Source organism: Rhea americana, unplaced genomic scaffold (assembly GCF_003343005.1).
Source record: "Rhea americana isolate MKP2758 unplaced genomic scaffold, rheAme1 scaffold_50, whole genome shotgun sequence".
Lineage (NCBI taxonomy): Eukaryota > Metazoa > Chordata > Aves > Rheiformes > Rheidae > Rhea > Rhea americana.
Genome location: NW_028186646.1, coordinates 4,515,963 through 4,535,334, shown reverse-complemented (window position 1 = coordinate 4,535,334; position 19,372 = coordinate 4,515,963). Strand labels below are relative to the sequence as shown.

General features: G+C 40.8%; 1 protein-coding gene across 1 annotated transcript in view; it reads right to left on the bottom strand.

The window, feature by feature from the left end:
• Positions 1-334: 334 nt before the first annotated feature.
• The window catches only part of PTPRN2 (protein tyrosine phosphatase receptor type N2), a 592,277-nt gene continuing 573,239 nt past the window's right edge, over positions 335-19,372 (bottom strand). Inside the window, exons 22-23 of the mRNA XM_085317725.1 lie at positions 7,585-7,658; positions 335-2,158 (exon numbers count right to left, since the gene is read on the bottom strand). Coding sequence (XP_085173851.1) covers positions 2,087-2,158; positions 7,585-7,658 — 146 coding nt within the window. The 3' untranslated portion in view covers positions 335-2,086. The remainder of the gene's footprint in view (positions 2,159-7,584; positions 7,659-19,372) is intronic.

Sequence of the window (19,372 nt, the reverse complement as noted above, 5' to 3'; positions counted from 1 at the left end):
CTTGCTGATACTGCTCAGACTGATCTCATCTGCCCTGATCTGCAATTTTGTGTTAGCTAAGGTAATAAAAGAATCCTGTTAAACCTAAATTATCAAATGAAAAAGGCAATTTTCTCATTCATACTCCATTAGTTTTTTTAGTTATTGCTAGGAAAGCTCTAAAATGCTTTGGCCATAAAATAAACATGTGGCTTAATGTACAGTATGTGTACTTAAGAGGATGATGGCATCTGCAGTTACTGCTCTGCACTGCCATGGTAATAAGATGCACAAATTAAGCAACAGTGTATACCAAATAGCGCATACAAAAATGTATGGAGAAAAGTAACAAGTCTTCTGCTTTCTTTTTTTTTAATAACTCTTTAATTGCTAAAAAGAAAAAAAATCACCAATATCCACGCCTACAACACAAATTTGCAACATGGTTGATTTCAGTAGGTGCCAGTTAGCTGTTCCAGCAGAACTCTGCAATATTGGCTCTTTAACATTTCACTGAATAGAAGTTTATAAAAGCTTCCCCCTCCCAAATTAAAAACAATTATATGGTTTCCAATGCTGAAGTCAAATAATTAACCTGGCATGGTTTCAAGCATACACTACCATTAAGATTTTGGGGAAAAAAACACCCAGAAACCTTAAATCACAGAGATGTTAGATAACATGAAAAAGTGCTCATGTCCCATTTTCAAGAGGAAAGTAGACATTTAGTATCTTAGATGTAATTCAAATTCACTTTTGAAAATGGAATTAGGAGCTTCGATCACGTAAGCACATTTTACCTGTAGGCCCTTCAATCGAACAAACCAGAGTCCTGTCTGTTAGACGTTGCCATCCCTCCAGAAGAGTACCACAACTGAAACTGTAAATTCATGTAAGCAAAATTGCATAACCAAACCATTTACATACATATTTTAGCATCACTTTGCAACAGTAGGCATTAGGCTTTTTAGAACACAATAACCTCTGCGATTGAACCCGCGCACTTCTTTATCCCATAATAATTAGTTAAAACATATCATTCAGAACAAGGCAAGAGCCTCTGCAGAGAGATGCAACAAATGTCTGGATCAGACAAACTCCATGTGAATCATAAAATGCAGACTGGAGACTTTTTCTTCAGCCAGGCATGTATAGAAATATACTTCCTGGTCCAAAAAGGATGGCACGGCACAGTTTTTACAGAAAGAAATGCAAAAATATAGAGAGGAGAGTCCATTCTTTTCCCCAGTAATCTCATAAAATCAACAGTCTGTTTCCGTAACAGCTCCGTAACGTTTACCTGGCTGCTGACAAGGCCTTTGCTTGTCACTTTGGGTTAGATTACTCTCTCCTACTCTGCTGTGTCAGTGGTAGGTGCCCAGGAAGAGCTGTTGTGCTCATTATCCCCCGGCTCCCCATTAATGTGACCAACTCTTTCTCCCCAGTTGCAACGACCGCGCAGGCCTATTTACTTATAGCTGAGATTTTCTTCCATTCATGGCACAAAGCTGAAAAGTAAACAACAGTTAAGAAAACATTTGCTTGCCAAAGCCCAGCATGAAAAGGTGCAAGCGCTCTTTTGCCGGAGCCTGGACCTGTGTTTACCGACCCCCGCGGCGTCGGTTCGGGCTCTTGCTTGGCATTGTATCGGAACAATCACCATCCCTTTCAGGCCCCCGCTCTCAGTCAGCCTTTGAGAAGTTACAAAATATAACAGAGCACTGTTTTCTGAGACGATATTGACTGCACTAATTACCCACAATACTGTATATTTGCTATTAAGAATACGAATGTGTGCTTTCAAAGTGTGACATTCAGGGCTTCGAGGATGTGAAAGGAACTGGATGGACTGTTCTGATGCTTAATCCGAGGCTTCAGTGTACCTTGTAAAATTTATTTAGCTTCCCCCCCCCAAAAAACAGAATACACATTTTAACTGTTGAACTTTTTTACCAGCTAAAGAAGTTTGTAAGGACCCTATCACTATGTGGTTACAACAGAAGATACACAGTTAAGGTCAGGTCACGGTTTCCAAGAACATTCACAGGGACTGAGGATAAGGAAACGAGGGCTGGATCCTCAGGGAGCCTTTAGGAGCCTGGGCCGGTCACTGTGGAAGTGCCTTGAGTATTGCATTCACTTCCTCTGCAACTGCTGTCAAAGCAAACTCAAACTGCTCCTGCGGAGAGAACAAACACACACCCTGAATAATAAAACATCACACTTCCAGAAAGCCAGGTGCACTACTCTGCAGCAAAGCATCCGCAAGACATTGCTAAAAATATGAATACTCAAGGCAGACGGTACACTCCAATGGCAAGGAACAAAACGTTCGGCGACTATTGATGTCATATACCATGTTTGACAGCATCTTCAAGCTAGAGTCATTTTAATGGAGAAAAATGTTGGTAGGAGAAACCAAGCTATTGGGACACATGATACATTGCAACTGCTTGGTCAGAAAGGTTTGGGAGTAGCTGATCACTAGTCATTTCCTTCCAACACACAGATGGAAATGTATTAGCATAATTGAGATATGAAATAGGTGAGACACTGCAAAAGAGAGCCTTCGGCTTCTCTCAGAAGTGTTTCTAGCTGAAATCAGCTGGAATAAATATTTCCTCACACTTTATCTATTATACAAAACAGTATCTGCTCTTTGCTTTACTCATTTTTTCTTTTTTTTTTCAGCTGCCCTTTAAACTGCTTTTTCTGCACCCAACTATTACCTAACAATATTTAGATTGCTCTCTTGCCATTTAAGAAATACTTGAGAAAATTTTTGTTTGCTACTGATTTTCTGTAAGCATAAAAGCAAAACTACTAACAGATTTCTGTGCTGGGTCAGCAGAGGTGTAAAGGACAGGCATGAATGCCCACCTCACCTAAGCACAACCCTAACATGTTCCTGAACTGCCTAGTCTTACATAAGGAGTTTTACTTCCTCAAGGCTAACACGTGGTATTTTCTAAGTAAGGAATTTTTCTCAGAAATTTAGCTTACTGAAAGATCTGACAGGCCGATTTTGAATTTGCTTCTTTTCAGATCAAAAAAGACAAATTTAGTCATAGTATAAGCAATTGAAGGACATGAGTCAAGGACTGTGCTGAAGTGTCTGGATTTTCTACAAGTATTCTGGCAGTTTAAGCCAACAGCAGTCAAGAGCTGTGAAAGGACTGACTTTGAGAGAGGATGTCTGAGATGTACCCTGAAAAGTATCCTGAGATCACTGAAGAGCCACTATCTGTGCCTATGGGCTTGGAGATCGGTGCTCTAGTAGGTATCTTCAGACCTTCAGTTCACACTAGCTGTCTGGAGCTGTGCAGCATGGGTGAAGGTACGTACGCAGCAACAACATGTGGGTGCAGAATTCAGTCATCCCCTAAAGGCAATTACTGGACTAACAGTGTTTATTTATGTTGCATTTTTCCGTGTTTCACTTTACTGTGGAAATCTGCAGGAAGGATGAAAGGACAAATTACTGATGTACAAGTCATAGTTCAGAAAGTTGGGTGACCAGTAACTCCTCAGTTCAGTGTCAGTCTTCTCTGCCTTGTCCTGCCCTGCTGCAGAGTCATCTCCTACGTGGATATGCCACAGAGACAAGAAATGACGGGTACAGTTGTTGGACACGAACAGATGAAAAGAAGTCAGACTGAATTCTTAGAGACACCTTATGTTCAAGAATTTTTCTATCTGCTTGCCTGTCAAAGTGGCATCCTTGTACATTTGCTGGATGGCATCCAGTAACTTTTAGTCAGACATCAATTCACCCTAAAGAGTAAGGACTCAGCCTCATTAGGCACTGAAAATGGTGTATATGCCTGCCTCTCCCTCCCTCCACTCCCCAAGGTCTCCGCATTTAAAGAAGAGTCTGGAAGTGCTGGTGGCCACCTCGAAGCAGCTGCATTTCATGACAGAGCATACGGAGAGTAGCTGGAGGGCAGACGAGGCAGAGAGGGCATTCATCTGGACACACAGCATCAGAACAAAACCAGGTGCTTGTACCTGCTAAAAATGCTTCGGGGCGTTGGGACAACATGCGAGAGGCATTAGGCTCTGAGGAAAACAGACTCAGTGGGGAGAATGAGTAGCCACCTGACCTTATCAGTGCAGCCTCCAGAGTCTGTTGAATGAGGCAAAAGACCTTAGTGACTACCCAAAGAGGCTTGAAAGCTGTTCCCGAGACCCAGGCATGACGTGAAACCCTCCCACTTGAGCTGACAGGAGATGGGCAGAGCAGACGCTGTGCTGCTGGGACATCGACAGCGGGGATCCCTATTGCTCCAGCCACCCGACGCGAGCACTGCAGCCGGTCCCCAGGCCTTGGAGCATGGTGAACATAACAACAAGGCTGATCCGAGCGAGCACGGGGCTGACACGGTGATCCAGCCAAATTTCAGAGATGATGAGATGTCTCTTCCAAGATGTAGGCGTCAGTTCGGAAGAAGAGAAGCTGCCATCTCCTGTAGTAATGAGGCTAGCTAATGTACTCTTCATCTGAACATTTTGCAGTGAGGAAAAGCTCATAAAATCAGGAACTACAATACTTAAATACCAGCTCCATAGCTGAAAGTACCTTAAATCACCCTCCATTTATTCACTGAGCAAATCTGCCCTTAAACCTTGCCAGTCCAACACGTGTTCACCTTACTGTGAACAGCTGCCAAACTGGGGAACCCTCTGACCTACGAGTGTCTTCAGCCCTCGCAGCGGCAAACACAAGCAGAGAGTGCGATGCTACCAGCAGAGGAAACCCTACCTCTCTCACCCAAGAACCTTAGATGGATCAGCATGAAAACTAAAGTTCAGATATGGATTTTGGAGATGAGATTTGGGATTTTTTGAGCAGAGACCGCCAACTTGCACTGGCTGTGACCCTAAGTTACTGAGGCAAAACAACTTACAAAGCATAATCTTCACTGTCAGAGCTCCTAACTGGCTGTGAAGTGCTGCAAAAAGGGAGAGCAGAGCAGATGCATGGGATTTGCAAGGACTCTGCCTTCCTGGGACTGGCAGCTGAGGGCCCACCCCCTTCCTTCGGGTAATATGCACAGGAGAAATCCGAATAGCTGAGCTTCCACTGCTCTGCGTTACTACTCTTCAAAGAAAAGCCTTAACACGCCTCCCACACCTTTACAGGAAAACACCAACAATTGGATGAAATTAGTTTCAATAGTTCTTAAAGGAGCTCGGGTTGTTATTTCGTATGGCTATACTATTATTTACATGTGCTATTCACATATGCAAGACTATCTGGGGATGAACTTAAATATCTAAATCTGTCTAGAAAATAGAAGTGGACAGGCATTTTGTGGTGACAGTCCACCTAAAACACAGAGGCAATATAAATATATATAGAAAAATAATAGCAAGCTCTGCTTTTGTTCAGACTTCAAAAAAAATGCCAAGAAAATCAATATATGCATCATATACAACAGAATGAAAAAACTACATGTAGATGCAGAAGGAGAGGGGGAAAAAAAGGAAATAAATTCTTCTCAGAGAATACTCTTCCTCTTTCACTACCTTTTCCTTTCATATGTGGCATATCAACTCTGTTTTATGATTCCCCTGCGAAAAAATTGCAAAACCACAAACCCTTTATTATGTTTCTCAGAAATTCAGGATGTTGTTATGATAATTTTATTAACATTTATTATATACAGTGCTCTTGAATTAAAGATTCCTTCCAGAAGACAAAACGTTGCAAACAAATCCTTCACATGGTTATTGAAAATGTGGAGCATTGCCTGCTGGAAACACAATAACATTGCTAAAGTAAGTTGGTGTTTATTTTGCCTGGGGATATTCTGTAATTGGCATTTCTAACCTGACTTTTAATCCATTGTTTTAAATTACTCCAAGAGTCTAATATTCCTCATTTGTATTCAGTGGGGAAAGCACAGGGATTTGTTTAAATCCATCAGAAAAATTCTCCAGGGATAGCGCATTGCTAGCATGTAACCAGATATTTATAATTTGCAAGACATCAGCTCGAATAAGTGATTTGGGTGGTTTCAAGAAAACGACAATGATGGAAGAAGGAGCAAGACAAGAGATAAACAATATCCTAAGAAAATTTTTCATTCTGGATGAAAACAGTGGATACATTTTCTTTCTGGAATGCTTCCAAATAAATGTTTGGAGGGCAAAAACACAATGTCTTGAGTGAGATTTTCATGGTGCTCTGGTAAATATTTCTGAGTTAACTTAGAGAAGTTGTTTGCATAACCTTATTCTTTGGTGCTGGAGCTATGTTTTTTCTTTTGCTGGAGGTAAGAAACTACAATTTCTCCAAACAGAGAGAAACTAGAATCAGAGCTCTGTATTTCTACAGAGCTACCATGTAAATAAATGGGCTGCATTTACAGAGTAGTTTAGGACTTACATCTCCCCTCAGAGTTAATACACGTAATATTGAATATTGGATGCTCTATGCATTTTTTCCCAGTCTGAATAACCAAAGTAGAGAAAGATTTGTTCATTTTTGTGTCCTACATGGAGAAAAAGATTAGCTAGCTTTGGTTGGCTAATCATTTTTCATACACTTACTTAACTGGTAAATAATAATTAACCCTCCCCAACTGTTCTGCAGCACCACTTCTAGTATTAATGAGAAGATAAAATGATTAGGAAGAGATTCAGGAGAAGTTATGAGCCAATGATTGCTGCAGGACACATTTGTTTCACCATTGTCCCTCAGCAATTTCAACTCCCTAAATGCTGCAGACATTTCTGCTAGTTCCTGCCTGCCCAAGACTGAGTGCTGCCCCATTGCGTTTTACTCAGTTTGGGGCAGGATCTCTCATTCAATAAGTTACAATGAACTTACAATTCATTTAGTCTCTGTGAACTACTTTCTCTAATGTTTTCTTTGCAGCTCTTAATACCCCAAAATATCATTCTATGCATCACTGAAAATAACAACCACAGAGAGATTAATTTCTAGTTTAAGGCATGACAATTACTCTATTGTCTATCTTTAAAAGTTATTTTCAAAAACTGTTACAGCTGACAGTAATTACAGAGTAAGATATTCACCTTACCAAAGGGTACAAATGTAGTCACTGTGCTACATCCATCAAGGACATTGCTTTAGGCTATTCCCTTCAAAGTTACTATATATGACTTGATTTTTTCCTAAACTATTTCCTTTAAGTCAAAACTTTTTTCAAAAAAAAGTAAATCAAATGCAGCAGTTAATATTCTCTTTAATAAGTTGAAGCCTTTTTAAAAATATTACATGCATAGTTAACCAAAGCTACTCTGAAAAAGTAATCCGTATTTTGAGGATTAAAGTAACAACATTCTTTTAAGCACACATTTTCTTTAGTAGGCTATAGATTGTTGTCTTGACTGCCCTTCATATATGGTAATCAAGATAGATGTTAGAGATGGTACAAAAAAGAGCAGTAAACACCAAAGAAAGTAGCCTAGATAAATCTTCAGCATAAATAAACCTCACTTGGTAAGGAGCCAAACAGAGTAATCAGCAAGCGACCTGCATTAAATTAGGTCATACCCTCTCTCTTCTGTCATGAAAACAACTACTGTGAAAGACCTTTAATGTATTTAAAATCCCAGTGGATTTATTGACAGTACCTTTGTCTGGACCATGCCTGGTCTCTGGTCCCTCAAGTGCTCCAGGGTAGCAGCAATATCAATCTCTTTAGCACCTGCAACAAACCACAAATTGGGCTGAGTTCAGAGCACAAGATAATCCATGCTGCATCTGTCAATCTCTTGCTATCGGGTTCCCTTTGGGCTACCAGTCCAATTGAAAATTATTACATCCATCTCTCAGCAGACTTGGCAGGCAGCTGCAATTTTTGTGTTCATATAGAAAAAGAAGAGGTTGGGGCAGCTTTTATTAACATTAATTCAAGAAAAGGCAGAGAAAAGCAAATTCTTAAAAATGCCTCTGCACCTAGAGCAAGAATATATTTGCCACAGTGTAGGGGTCCTGCCTGGCCATGCCACCAAGTGTCCCTTTGTCACCACTGTGAGTACGCACTGAATTAAGGGTTGGACCCACACAAAGATTTATGTCATTAAAACGAGATTTAGGTAAACTTCTTTCCCCTACAACTGAGATTTGGAAAACCTGCCTATGGCTTCCTAGTTTAGAACCTGCCAGAGCATCTTGCTGTGTGATCCCTGCTTGAGCTGGCAAATCTGCGACATTTACTTTAGCTTATATGTTGAGTGCATGGACACAGCTACATGCACTGATCAGCAACATCAGCATGCAGAAAACAGGCGAGCAGAGCCCCACTCCTCTGAGGATCAGCTCCCTTCCTCAGTGCAAATGTAGATGCTGTCCTTTGAAAACAAGATGAGTGGAGAGCAAAGCAAGTCCTAGTGCCTTTCACCTACACTGTAATGCCCTAGGGCCCTGAGACCTGAAGGGGACTAGGAGGTGCTGATTTCTTCCTCAATTTCCTCTTCAGTCAGAGGTATTTCAAAACCATCGTCCTCACTTTCCTTAAGTGTCTAACCAGATACACATTATTTGAGGGGACTAAGAGGAAATCAAGATTCTGGTCCCTCCAGTGAGTCCTTACATGTTTCCCAAGGGTAGAAGCCCAGCTGGAAGCTCCTGGAGCTAAGGCTTCCTCTGAAGCTGAGGAATATACTCAACTCAGGTCTCCCCCTCTTGTACAGATGCTTTATTTGTTAAGACAGTTTATTAATGATAGGCATTGGCTAAGTTCTGCAGTGTGCTCCATCGTTTTGAAGGATACTCCTAGGTGTGCTCTGAAGAGGACTAGGGATGTACAGTTTGGAAACCATTTCCCACTGCGTGGCCCTAGGAACCTCACAGCCCAGCATACGTATATTTGAGACTGCCTTCTGGAGGCATTTAAACCTCCCCAAGTGTTCACGGGAAGCCTAGGTGCCTAGCTCTTGGGGCCAGATAGCTAACCTACTTCAGGGGACCAGACACCTAAAATGCAGTGGCTGCAATAGCTCACTTGTAGAGGTCTAGAACAAACATTGGTGTAGTTCCCAGGACTGAATTTGCAGGATTAGGCCTACCGCTTACCATTCTAGTGAGCTCCAAAAAAGCATTTATTGTAAATCAAATGAGGTGTTGGAATTTAAAGCCCTAAGGCTAGCTGTAATAAAGTTTATTCAATGTAAACATCATGCACCTCCTCATTTACTCAACACAATTTCATAACTCAGCACCATCTTTTCAAAAATTCAGAAAGGCAACTAAAAGTAAACAATTTAATTTAAATTAATTTGATAAAAGACGTGAGAAAATCTTTAAAAATAGCATCAACTTTAGAAGAGTAATCGATTTGTAAAGATCTTCTTAAAAATATGTTCTTGACTGTTTCAGAATTCATTCAGGAAACGTAACAGTGACAACTTAGAAAGTTGCGAATTACCATGGGATTGGGGCATTGTGTGACTTCCGCTGCTTTTTTCCACACATATGTATGGGAATTTACATGGAGAACGTTTTGACAAAATAGAGGGCTTTACTTTAAAAGCAAAAATAAAGCTCTACAACAGAGCAGAGCAATGCCCAGCTCATAGGTTGTAGGTCAGACAGCAAGGACAGCACTAATAGTTACACCCTAGGTCAGTGCAGTTTTTACAGGGGCCGTTTATCCAAAAGCATCAGTAGAAGTGTGCCTTGTGCTTCCAGGAGTGCAAACAGTAGCAGTGGCAGCACATGGTAGCTCATTTCAGGGTTCAGTCTCGCACACCCCCATACAGGCAGGTAGGAGCTTCCGTGCTGTGCCACGAGGAGGACGGCAGCGACCCTCCCAGCCCAGCGGTCCCCCTGCGTGCCGCGCGGGCTTCCCCACGGCCCGAAACGTGCACGTCCACCCCGTCCTGCGAGGGACGCTCTTTGGTTGAACCTGCTCCAGCCCCAGGAGAATACACTAACATACTAGATGCAGGAAAAGGATTCCTGATAAGACCCAACAACCCTTTCTAATGGTCAGACACGCTTCTGCGTCTACCTTTGGAAGAGTTAATCCCTTCCTTTTTGGGGGGCAAGTTACAGGCACTTACTAGTGAACTGATGCTTGCTTTTTTATCATCGTTAGTGGAATGACATGCCTAATAGTATGAACAATGTCTGATCATAAAATCCTGATTTAGCAAAACACCAGAGCATAAGCATATGCTTACACTGGAATGTATGAATAGCCCTAGTGGGCCAGTATGCTTAATGATAAGCTTCTTTTGAAGTCTTTTGCCAGTAGAAGTCTCCAAAACTGCAAGTTTTACTGGTCAGTGTCCCCAACACATGGGATCAGCATATCACCCACAAACCCTTCTGATGTATTTACAAAGGTAATTAAAAAGCAATGGAAAGCAAAATTATGATTTTGCCCAAAGCGTGTATCTTGCTGCGAGGGTAAGGAGCACCATCACAGGCAGTCTGCAGGGTCCGCAGCACCACAAAGCACAGATTTGTTGACAGAAGAAGGAATTTAATGAAGCAAAAGCCTTTCTGAGGATGTTTTTCACTCATTCTCTCTCCAGCTACACAGTCAGTTAAGCTATACAGAAAGGCAAGGGAAAGCAAGGGAAGAGACAGCTTTGCTACCCATTTTTAACATTTCTGAATGCTTCTGACACTATGGTGACAGCAACTACCTAAGTGCCTAGAGAGGCTGATAAGCAAAACATAGTGCTGCAAAGATGGGCAGCTGCTTTGAAGGAAAGCTCTTGGAACAAGAAAATTCAGAGGAAATAGGATGAAATCTATGGCACAGGAAAAAGCCAGCATGACTTTGTTTTCTCTCTGCACAAGGAAACCTCTCTTCCTTCCCTGCATCCACCGCTACCTATTTTGCAGTATTCTCTTACCGTGCTTAAAACAAATGTGCTTAAATATATACATATATATTGCTAGTCCACTATTAAAACCCATTTTGTGACTAAGGCTTTTTTCTATTCACATGCATGCTGGCTTGCTTTTACATCACGTAAATTCAGCTCACTCCCACTGATATGTGTGACAGTCTGCAGAAAGCTCGCCAGCGACGGGGCCAGGCAATGGAGGAGCCTTCGAAGGCTCGAAGGGCAGCTTGAACCCAGCCAGCATTTGCAGGTGATCAGAGCTCAGTGTTCAGCTGCAGTGTGAACTTTCGACTCCCTCTAATTGTTTTGTTGGAATATGACACCAAATCTTCAGCAGCACGCTGAGGCTTTCTCCTTATATAAAGAGAACTTAACAATAATGCGATTGTTCATGCATACATGTATACATGCATACATGTATATAAATATAAGAGAGTGGCATAGCAACACATTCTCATTCTATGGTGCCCCAAAGCACTTTATTTACGCTTTTGAGCTATTTCAGGTGAAAAAAGAACACAGTATATGTTACATGGCACTAGGAGAGAAGGAAATTACATGTAAGGACATCAGGGTCAAATCATGCTCTTACTTAGAGGGCCACAAAGTGCCACACACGGCTAAGATGTTTTAAAGATCGCTTAGCTGGAAAGCTCACATACAAAATAAATTTCACAAAAAAGTTTGGAAGAAAAGCTGGAGGAGCTTGACCGTCCATTTCCAAGGATATTTTGTATAGGAAACATTTTGCTCAAGCAACTGAACTATCACGCCCAATAGTAACAGTTAGAGACGTCAATTTATTGTCATACAACGAATAACCTAGAGGAAGGATTAAAAATACTAGACTGAGGAGCACTGAAGAGAACTGGAAAAGAAAACATAACATGTCAAAAAAGAAAGATTTTCTGTCTTTTCTTTCCCTGTTTAACATTGCTTCCTGTTTCAGGAACTAAAAGGAAAGAAGCAGCATCTAAAGAATAAAGAAAAATTCAGCTCTGACTGTATTTTATCCTATAGGGAATAAATTTGGTTTCTGTTCGTCAGAGATTCATACCAAATTTCATTGCTTGTTTTAAATGAACATAAGAATGTAACTTAGGGTGAGACTGAGCTGATGTAGTACCAGCAGTAATGCGAAGTGACTGTGCAGTGCTTTTTTTTTCTTTAGCAGAACATGCATTTGCAATAATTCCTTGTGAGCCAGACTGCACGCGTCTTCCCCCACCCTGAGCAGCTCAGTGAGCTAGTCGAGTAAATATGCCCTCAAACGCTTCTGCGTCAGTGCAAGGCAGATTTCTGACTTCAGTAATTAACTACCATGTTTCTAAGGGCTCGAAGTGTTTACAGCGAATGCCCAACAATCCACACCAGAAACGGAATAAACCGAGAGAAGACGCGAACTGAATTATATTTTGCTGCCAGGGAGTGAAGCTGCTGCTGAAGGGTCGTTTCCTTTCCAGCCCCCCTCTCCCCGCAGGCACCCGCGCGGAAAGCGCGCTGGCACTTAGCAGCCGCTGCTCCGGATTAGCGGCTCGCAAGGGGTTAAAGGGTTCGGCTGCAGAGAGTCACATAAGCAGAATATCCAGCACATCATAAAAAAAGACGGGTAAAAGCCAAAAAAATAACGAGCTAGCCCAATTCTGCTGCAATAGGGCTCCACAAGGGCACCGGCGGCAGCTTGCGATATTTAAAGTTGCCTGAATGCTAATGTTAGTTTAATTACTGTGATAACGAAACCTTCCCTCTCTGGTGGGTGCAAAAACTCATTCCCCCCCCAAACGTGACGGGGGACCTGTAACGACAGGCACACACGCACGCGACGAACGGCCCGCGCAGGGCAGCGCTGTCCACGCCGCAGTGAGCGCGACGGTGCAAGAATACAGCAACCACGGTTCGCAGGGAAGGGTAAAACGTTCTCCGATACCAGCTGGGAAGAAATGGTGAAGGCACAGATTGAAGAAATAGATTTCAAATTCAACAATCTACGGAGCCCGCACAACTGAAAACTTGCTGTTTATCCAGTTATAGTAACAATCTGCAGTCGCTACATGAATGTTTGAAAACATTTGAGATCTTATTTTTATGCAATAGGCTCGAACAGACTTGCTCTCAAAGCAAAGTCAAAAATCCTGTTTTATTCATTACTAATGAAAAGTGCAGGGCAGATTCTGTGAGACTGACAGAATTTTATATTAAAGCACTATATTAAAAGGAATATTTTAGGTTCTAGATGCTCTGAATTTTCTGTATATTTATAAAAATAAAAATGATCTTTAAATACTTCATCAAAGTAGTTATTTGTGGGGAGTTTCTTTTTAAATAACTCAAACCGAAGGGTTTTTTTGGTGAACGTTTCACAAATATATGTTACTCATAAATAGTATATTAAAATGGATTTTTCTAGCAGGGAACAATTTCCAGATCTATCAGCATATATCCTCAAAAAGATTAGATTATAATTCTGCAGAACGACTATGAATTCGTTACTCTGAGCACTAAAGGATGGCTTAGCCATTAGGGTACTATGTTTAGATATACATTTGAATTATCTTCTGGACTGAGGCACTTGCCCACATCATTAAATTCACCCTATGTTTCACACCATCATTTATAAAATAAACAAATTTTCCTTCTTCATAGGTTGTTATAAAGGTGAATCCATTAAAGGTTACAAGGTACTTGGACAGTAGAGAGGTAAGGACCGAAATGGATAATCTATTTTTTTTCAAGAGCCTCTGCACCTTTTTCAGCCCTCCTTCTGTTCCCCTTGACCATAAAGTGATCACGAAGCTGAATATATGATGTTGGAGTTATGTGGAGAGGTCGTGAATGGAGGATTATTAGGACTTTTACCATTTCTCCTTGAGGAGCTGATGATGCTCTGTGTGGGAACAAGCATCTATCCCAACAGCAAGAAAAAGAGAGGAATATGAAGGGACTACAAAAATGACCTGTCAAGTGCTTTTCTTTTTCTAGCAGTAGGCATTCAGCTTTGTTCTAGTCAGATATTCCCTGTTTAATGCATCTTTTTTTATTTTTATTGTATTTTACAGATTGTGAATTAGGCCTTGAAGGGCAAAGAGACTTGTTAGGTCAGATTAAAAACTAGCTTGTTAAAATCTCTACGGAAGAGTCCTTAATACAGTTCTTTCCGCTGATGATGCTAGCAGCTGAAAAAGATCCAATTAATATTTGCAAGATGCCGCTGATTGGCAGCCTTTTAGCCTCAGAGTCAGGCACCGCACACTGTTTGCAGGCTGTCGAGAGTGCCACGGAAGAATCACGTCTGCCTAGCACAGCCTATATATTATGAAAAAGCAAAAATACACAAGGAGAAGTTAGGGGCCAAAACACAGTGTCAGCAAGGCCAATCAGCTGTCTCATCACAGCGTGTCTGTATTTAGGACGACGACAAGTGTTTTTCATGTTTTGGTGATGACTGCTTGACTTGCACTTGAAAGAGCAGTGATGCTCCGTGGTTAAACTAACTTCACACACACAGCAGCTTTATACAACCTTTATGCTTCCCCCCTGTCAGAAATAGGCTTTCTTGGCTTTAGCAGAAGGGTTAAGGCTTTGTCTCTCGACCGCTTTCCTGCACTCAGCGTTGCCTTAGCAAGGAGGCAGGCAGCGAACTGGGGATAGCAAGGAGATGGGAGGACAGAAGCCTCCTGGAGAAGAAGAGACTGAAACCGGCGCCTGGTCTGCCAGAAGCCTAACACACAAAAAGGGCACGTCTGCAGTGGGAGCTCCATTTGGGAAGCAGCTTCTCTGCACATTTAGCAGGCTAAATTAGCACTCATGGAGTATGACGTTGCCACAACTGTCCTGTTTCCAAGCTGGCTAGACATAAGCCCAGATATGCCATAGATTTGCAATGCCCTCGAAGCCCCAGACGCCGCCAGCTTCCCAGCGACAACTTTGCAAGGACTGCTCACGTCGCAGCTCTAGCGTTGCCCCATCAAGTACTTAATGTTGCAGGGAAACATTTAATCACGTCTTATGAGGGACAAACTCAATCTGATTAAAGAAGAAAGGGTCATAACTAGGGGGAATGTAACACCACTTCTTCACTGACCATTAGTTTTAATGACATACCAGTAATATTTACTAACTAGCTTAGTCTCAAAGGCCCAGCCTCATCTCATCTACTCCAGTCATCCTTGAAGCTAGAAGCTGAGTTAGTCATCTAGCCTCCCGACAGCCAACGGAGAGAGGAAGCTCTGGAAGGTAATTTATTCATCGTGAGAACTACCCTCCAGAGGCACATATCATTCTCCAACGACTACTGAGAAGACCTAGACAACTAGATTAGGCTAGATTCTTAATGCTAGATGCTTTATATTGCTAAAGCTAGCTGAAACAACCAGGGTTTAACAGAAATGAGTTTTTGTACTGCAACACTGGGCCAAAGAAGATGAGAGTATTTCATGGTCCGTTCCATGAATGCTATAATCTGCTAAATCTAAGAGGGGTTTGAGATCTGCATGTATGTGAGATGGACACTGTAATGTCGTGAATGCTGTATGTCTGTAACCTCAGTCAAAATATGCAACTGCTTCTATAAACCTAAAAACTAACCCAAATTAACATTTAACTAGCTTTACTAAAAAACAAACAAACAAACAAACAAAAAAAAAAGCAGGTAAAACAAGCATGCAAATGGAGAAGGGAATAAATAATAAAAGGAAAGTAATGAATTTTGACATTCACACACATGTGCACAGTATACATTACATAATTTACTGTAGTTTATAGATTTTACATTGATACTTGAAAACTGCAATTGAATATTGCACGTACAAATAAATAAATGCAAGCCCTATGACTTTATCACTATGCAATTCAAAGGAAATTGATACCAAAGATGGAGGATCTAGGAACTGCCTGATTTTTTAGAACTGATACAGTCAAAAATCGTATCTGAGCTTATACCGATTTTGACAGTCTTGCAGCGACAGAAATTCACTACTGTTACATCAGTTCCTCAGCTAATATCCTCTGTCAGCGCAGAAAGAAACGGTAACCGGAGAGATGCATTTATTGTCAATTCTACAACTTCTGCTAAAGCAAACTGGAGATCCATAGGAACACGCAGGAAGCACACATTGTAACTGAAGCAAATGGATGCTAATTTGAGGCCCCACTCGCATTTCCACTGTGCCTGCGAATACTTCACTTTGTATAGGAATTGTCTCTCTTTTACATCTAGATTTTCCCCCAGCCTGCCCAGGAGTTAAAAGTGCACAGTTTTTTAAACAAGAATATGCCTAAATTATTACATTTAAGAAATAGAAGATAATTTCACATCGGATAAAATATCCCATATTCACTTACAGTCATTGTAGAAAATACTAGTATGCACACCTAGATTTAACCTACACACACATACAGACACACACAAAGGGTAATGACGCTCCGAAAGAATTGTGGCTGTGTTGCTGCTGCCTACATACATTCCCTAATATCAGCTCCTGTATACTACAGATACGCAATGTGCTTCTTTTAGCACCTTTTCCAGAAACTACAAGCTAACTACTTCAAAGGCAGTTCATCTCCACGTGCTGAATCAAACACAAATAAGGTTAGGATGCTGATTTCAAAATCACACTTCTGAAAATGTTCCTCAGTTTGCCCTAAAAAATCTGAAGAGTTCCCTTTGGAAAACGTGAATTTACCTTGCAGGGGGTGCAGAAGCAGCTCGCCCACGTGAATCTATTAAACTGTAAGAACTACATTTTATGTTACTCTAATTTTATGTTGCATGTAGGTGGCAGTGATTTCACAAGACAGTACAAAGATCTAGCTGAATAAAAGATGCAACTATTACAGATTCATTCTTTAATAGAGTTTACGTATAAAAGTGACAGAACTGGTCCAGCTATAGAAGTTGTGGAATAATTACATTTTAGTTTGCTAATATATATTGTATCCTTAACAGCCAGAAGACTACCATCTGGTCAAATAAACTCTTCTCATCAAATCTCTTCTCTTCAATCCCTCTATGGACTGCTGCATAAGATTAACTACAAAAAAAGTAGTTCTCCAGTCTGTATATAAACCTCCTTTTCCAAACATTTGCCCAGCTGCTTCTTGAACCGATAGCACAGTATTTCTATGACCAGCTTTTCCACTTTTCCACAATCTAACCTACCCATTGTGTGAAAAAATGCTGCCCAAATTCCTTATCTACTTGTCTCCTCCTGAGTTTCAGTCAATGACCTCTTGTTTTCAAATTAGTCACTATCTCAAGCTGCTTATTGACATCAATACATTCCTTTCAGGGTCCTCTAACGCTCTATGGGGACCCCCCCTTGTGCTCCTTTTCCCAAGGAATAGTCCATGTCTGCTCAGTCTTTCTTCGCAATTCATTTCCCCCAAACTCTGAATAATTAGGTTTGCTTTCTACCATACTTTCCTAGTCCCAATTCTTTTCTAATAAAATCCCCAAAACTGCAAAACAGTGAAAAAATGTGTCTCTTTTAGCGTAATCTCTGTCAGTATATGCACTAAACTATTTAAAAAAGAAAAAAAAAATTACATCAATAACTTGTTTGCTTTTTGTTTTAAACCTCTACAGACCATAAAGGAAACCATCTAAAAACTCAGTCCACACAAAACACACTAGAAAACACCAACCAACACCACCTTTGCAGTGGTCACCAGTTCATTTTACCACAGAAGCTTGTCAAATATGCTAGGTGTTTTTATAGATGTTCATTTGATGAACTGCTAATTGATGACTCTATAATGTCAATAGCTTTAAAGCTCTATGCATCAAAATGTGTTTTGCAAAGGCAACAACTGAATACTGTTTTAAACAGCTTGTTCTAAATAGTGAGGGCTCCCTGATCATCACAGGTTCTACCGTAAAAAACCGTCCTATACATTCACTACCCGCTTTTGCTGAAGCTGGGGGCCCAGCTCTCATTGTGATTAATTATCTTCTGGGAAAGCCTGCAAGAACGAGCACTATTTGCCTAATTGTGTTTCCAGGGTAACTCATTACATAAAAGTTACAATACATAAATGCAGCTCATTTGAAAAACTGCCCTTACAACATATGATATGTTTGCGTAGACACAAAGAACTTTTTTTCAGGAACTGAAATAGGAACATTTCAGGAATTACATGGTGAACATTACTGCTAAGATTTGATCTTGTGGAGGGCACAGTAGTGCATAAACCAACTTTGGGCTTCCCTGGCCTGCATTTTTCCCCTAGAGTAATCATCTAAATCTAGCTCTCCAAATTGCCAGGATTAGCATTGCACAGATTCAAACTTAGCAAATGAAAATAAACACATACTAGGAATTTTTCTACCATAAAGTTTCTCCAAGAATTCCAGCTATTTCTGTTTCTACTTCTTAACTCTTAACATTAACGTTTTTAAAAAAAACTAATCTCTTTTACACTATATATTCTCTTAGCTACTGTGAGAAGCATATAGTATGTTAAATTTTACTTTCACCGAAGAAACCGGACCCTGGGTTCCAATAATATTCCCTCATTTACCCAGAGTATGTTAGAAATAAATGATGTCCAGGAAGGTGCTCCAGGCTTATATCAGTACAATTGAAAAATAGAATTTCCCAAGTCTTTGAGCCAAGACTCAAAAAATAGCAGATTGAATCCATTTTAACTCTAATATGGCAAGCATTTGCTTTCATAAAATCCTTTTAGAGTGGCGCTTGCCCTACAACTTCATTATGATTGTTCAATCCACGTAGCAGATGAGCAAAACCTCAGCAAGGGTTCAGATTAGCCAAAATCATTTGACTGTGATGAGTCAGAAGGCGAATTAAGGAATCTTTTGTTTTGCCTTAAAATGTCATGCTATACCGTGCATCTGCTCAGGAGCTGACTCACCAGACCCTCACACAATAGTGTGGTGGGGACAAGGAAAAGGACCAGGGGAGGGACCTCCTCAGCCAGCCCAGGCCACCGCGTGCATACTCATCCGTTATAATCCATGCTTTTGAATGTGGGAGAAGAAACCACTGGATCGCCTTTGCTAAATCAAATCTTTTTTTGCTGGGTTTTGCAATTCTGAAATCAATACTTTACAAGGCGTTTAGAATTCATGTTTGCCTTCGCTTCGTCTCATCTCACTCCAACTAGTTCAAACACAAAAAAATGGGTGGTCAGCAAACCTCAAACAGCTGGTAGCTGGATTAGCATCTAAAAATCAAACTATTACCTACACTATCCAAGCCTCACAGTTCAGAAAAATGAAAGTGGGAAGACCCATAAACTCATTCTTCTCTTTGTCATGCTCAATAACAATGTCTTGTAATATATCAAACTTTTAGTCTTTACAATAAGGCTGCAAGAAAGATGAGAAGGAAGAAAATGTTCAAGATTTTTCTAGACCACAAAAGAAGGGGAAAAAGCTGATCAGCTCAGAGTTACTGTGAGTTTGGAGTGAGGAAGGAATATCAAGTAAACGAATCTAAATTAGTTTATCCTCCATAGTAAGAAAGGATAAAACTTGTTAATACATCAAGAATGTTAAAATTTTTAGCAGAAATCAGCCGCAGAAAAAGTCTGCGTC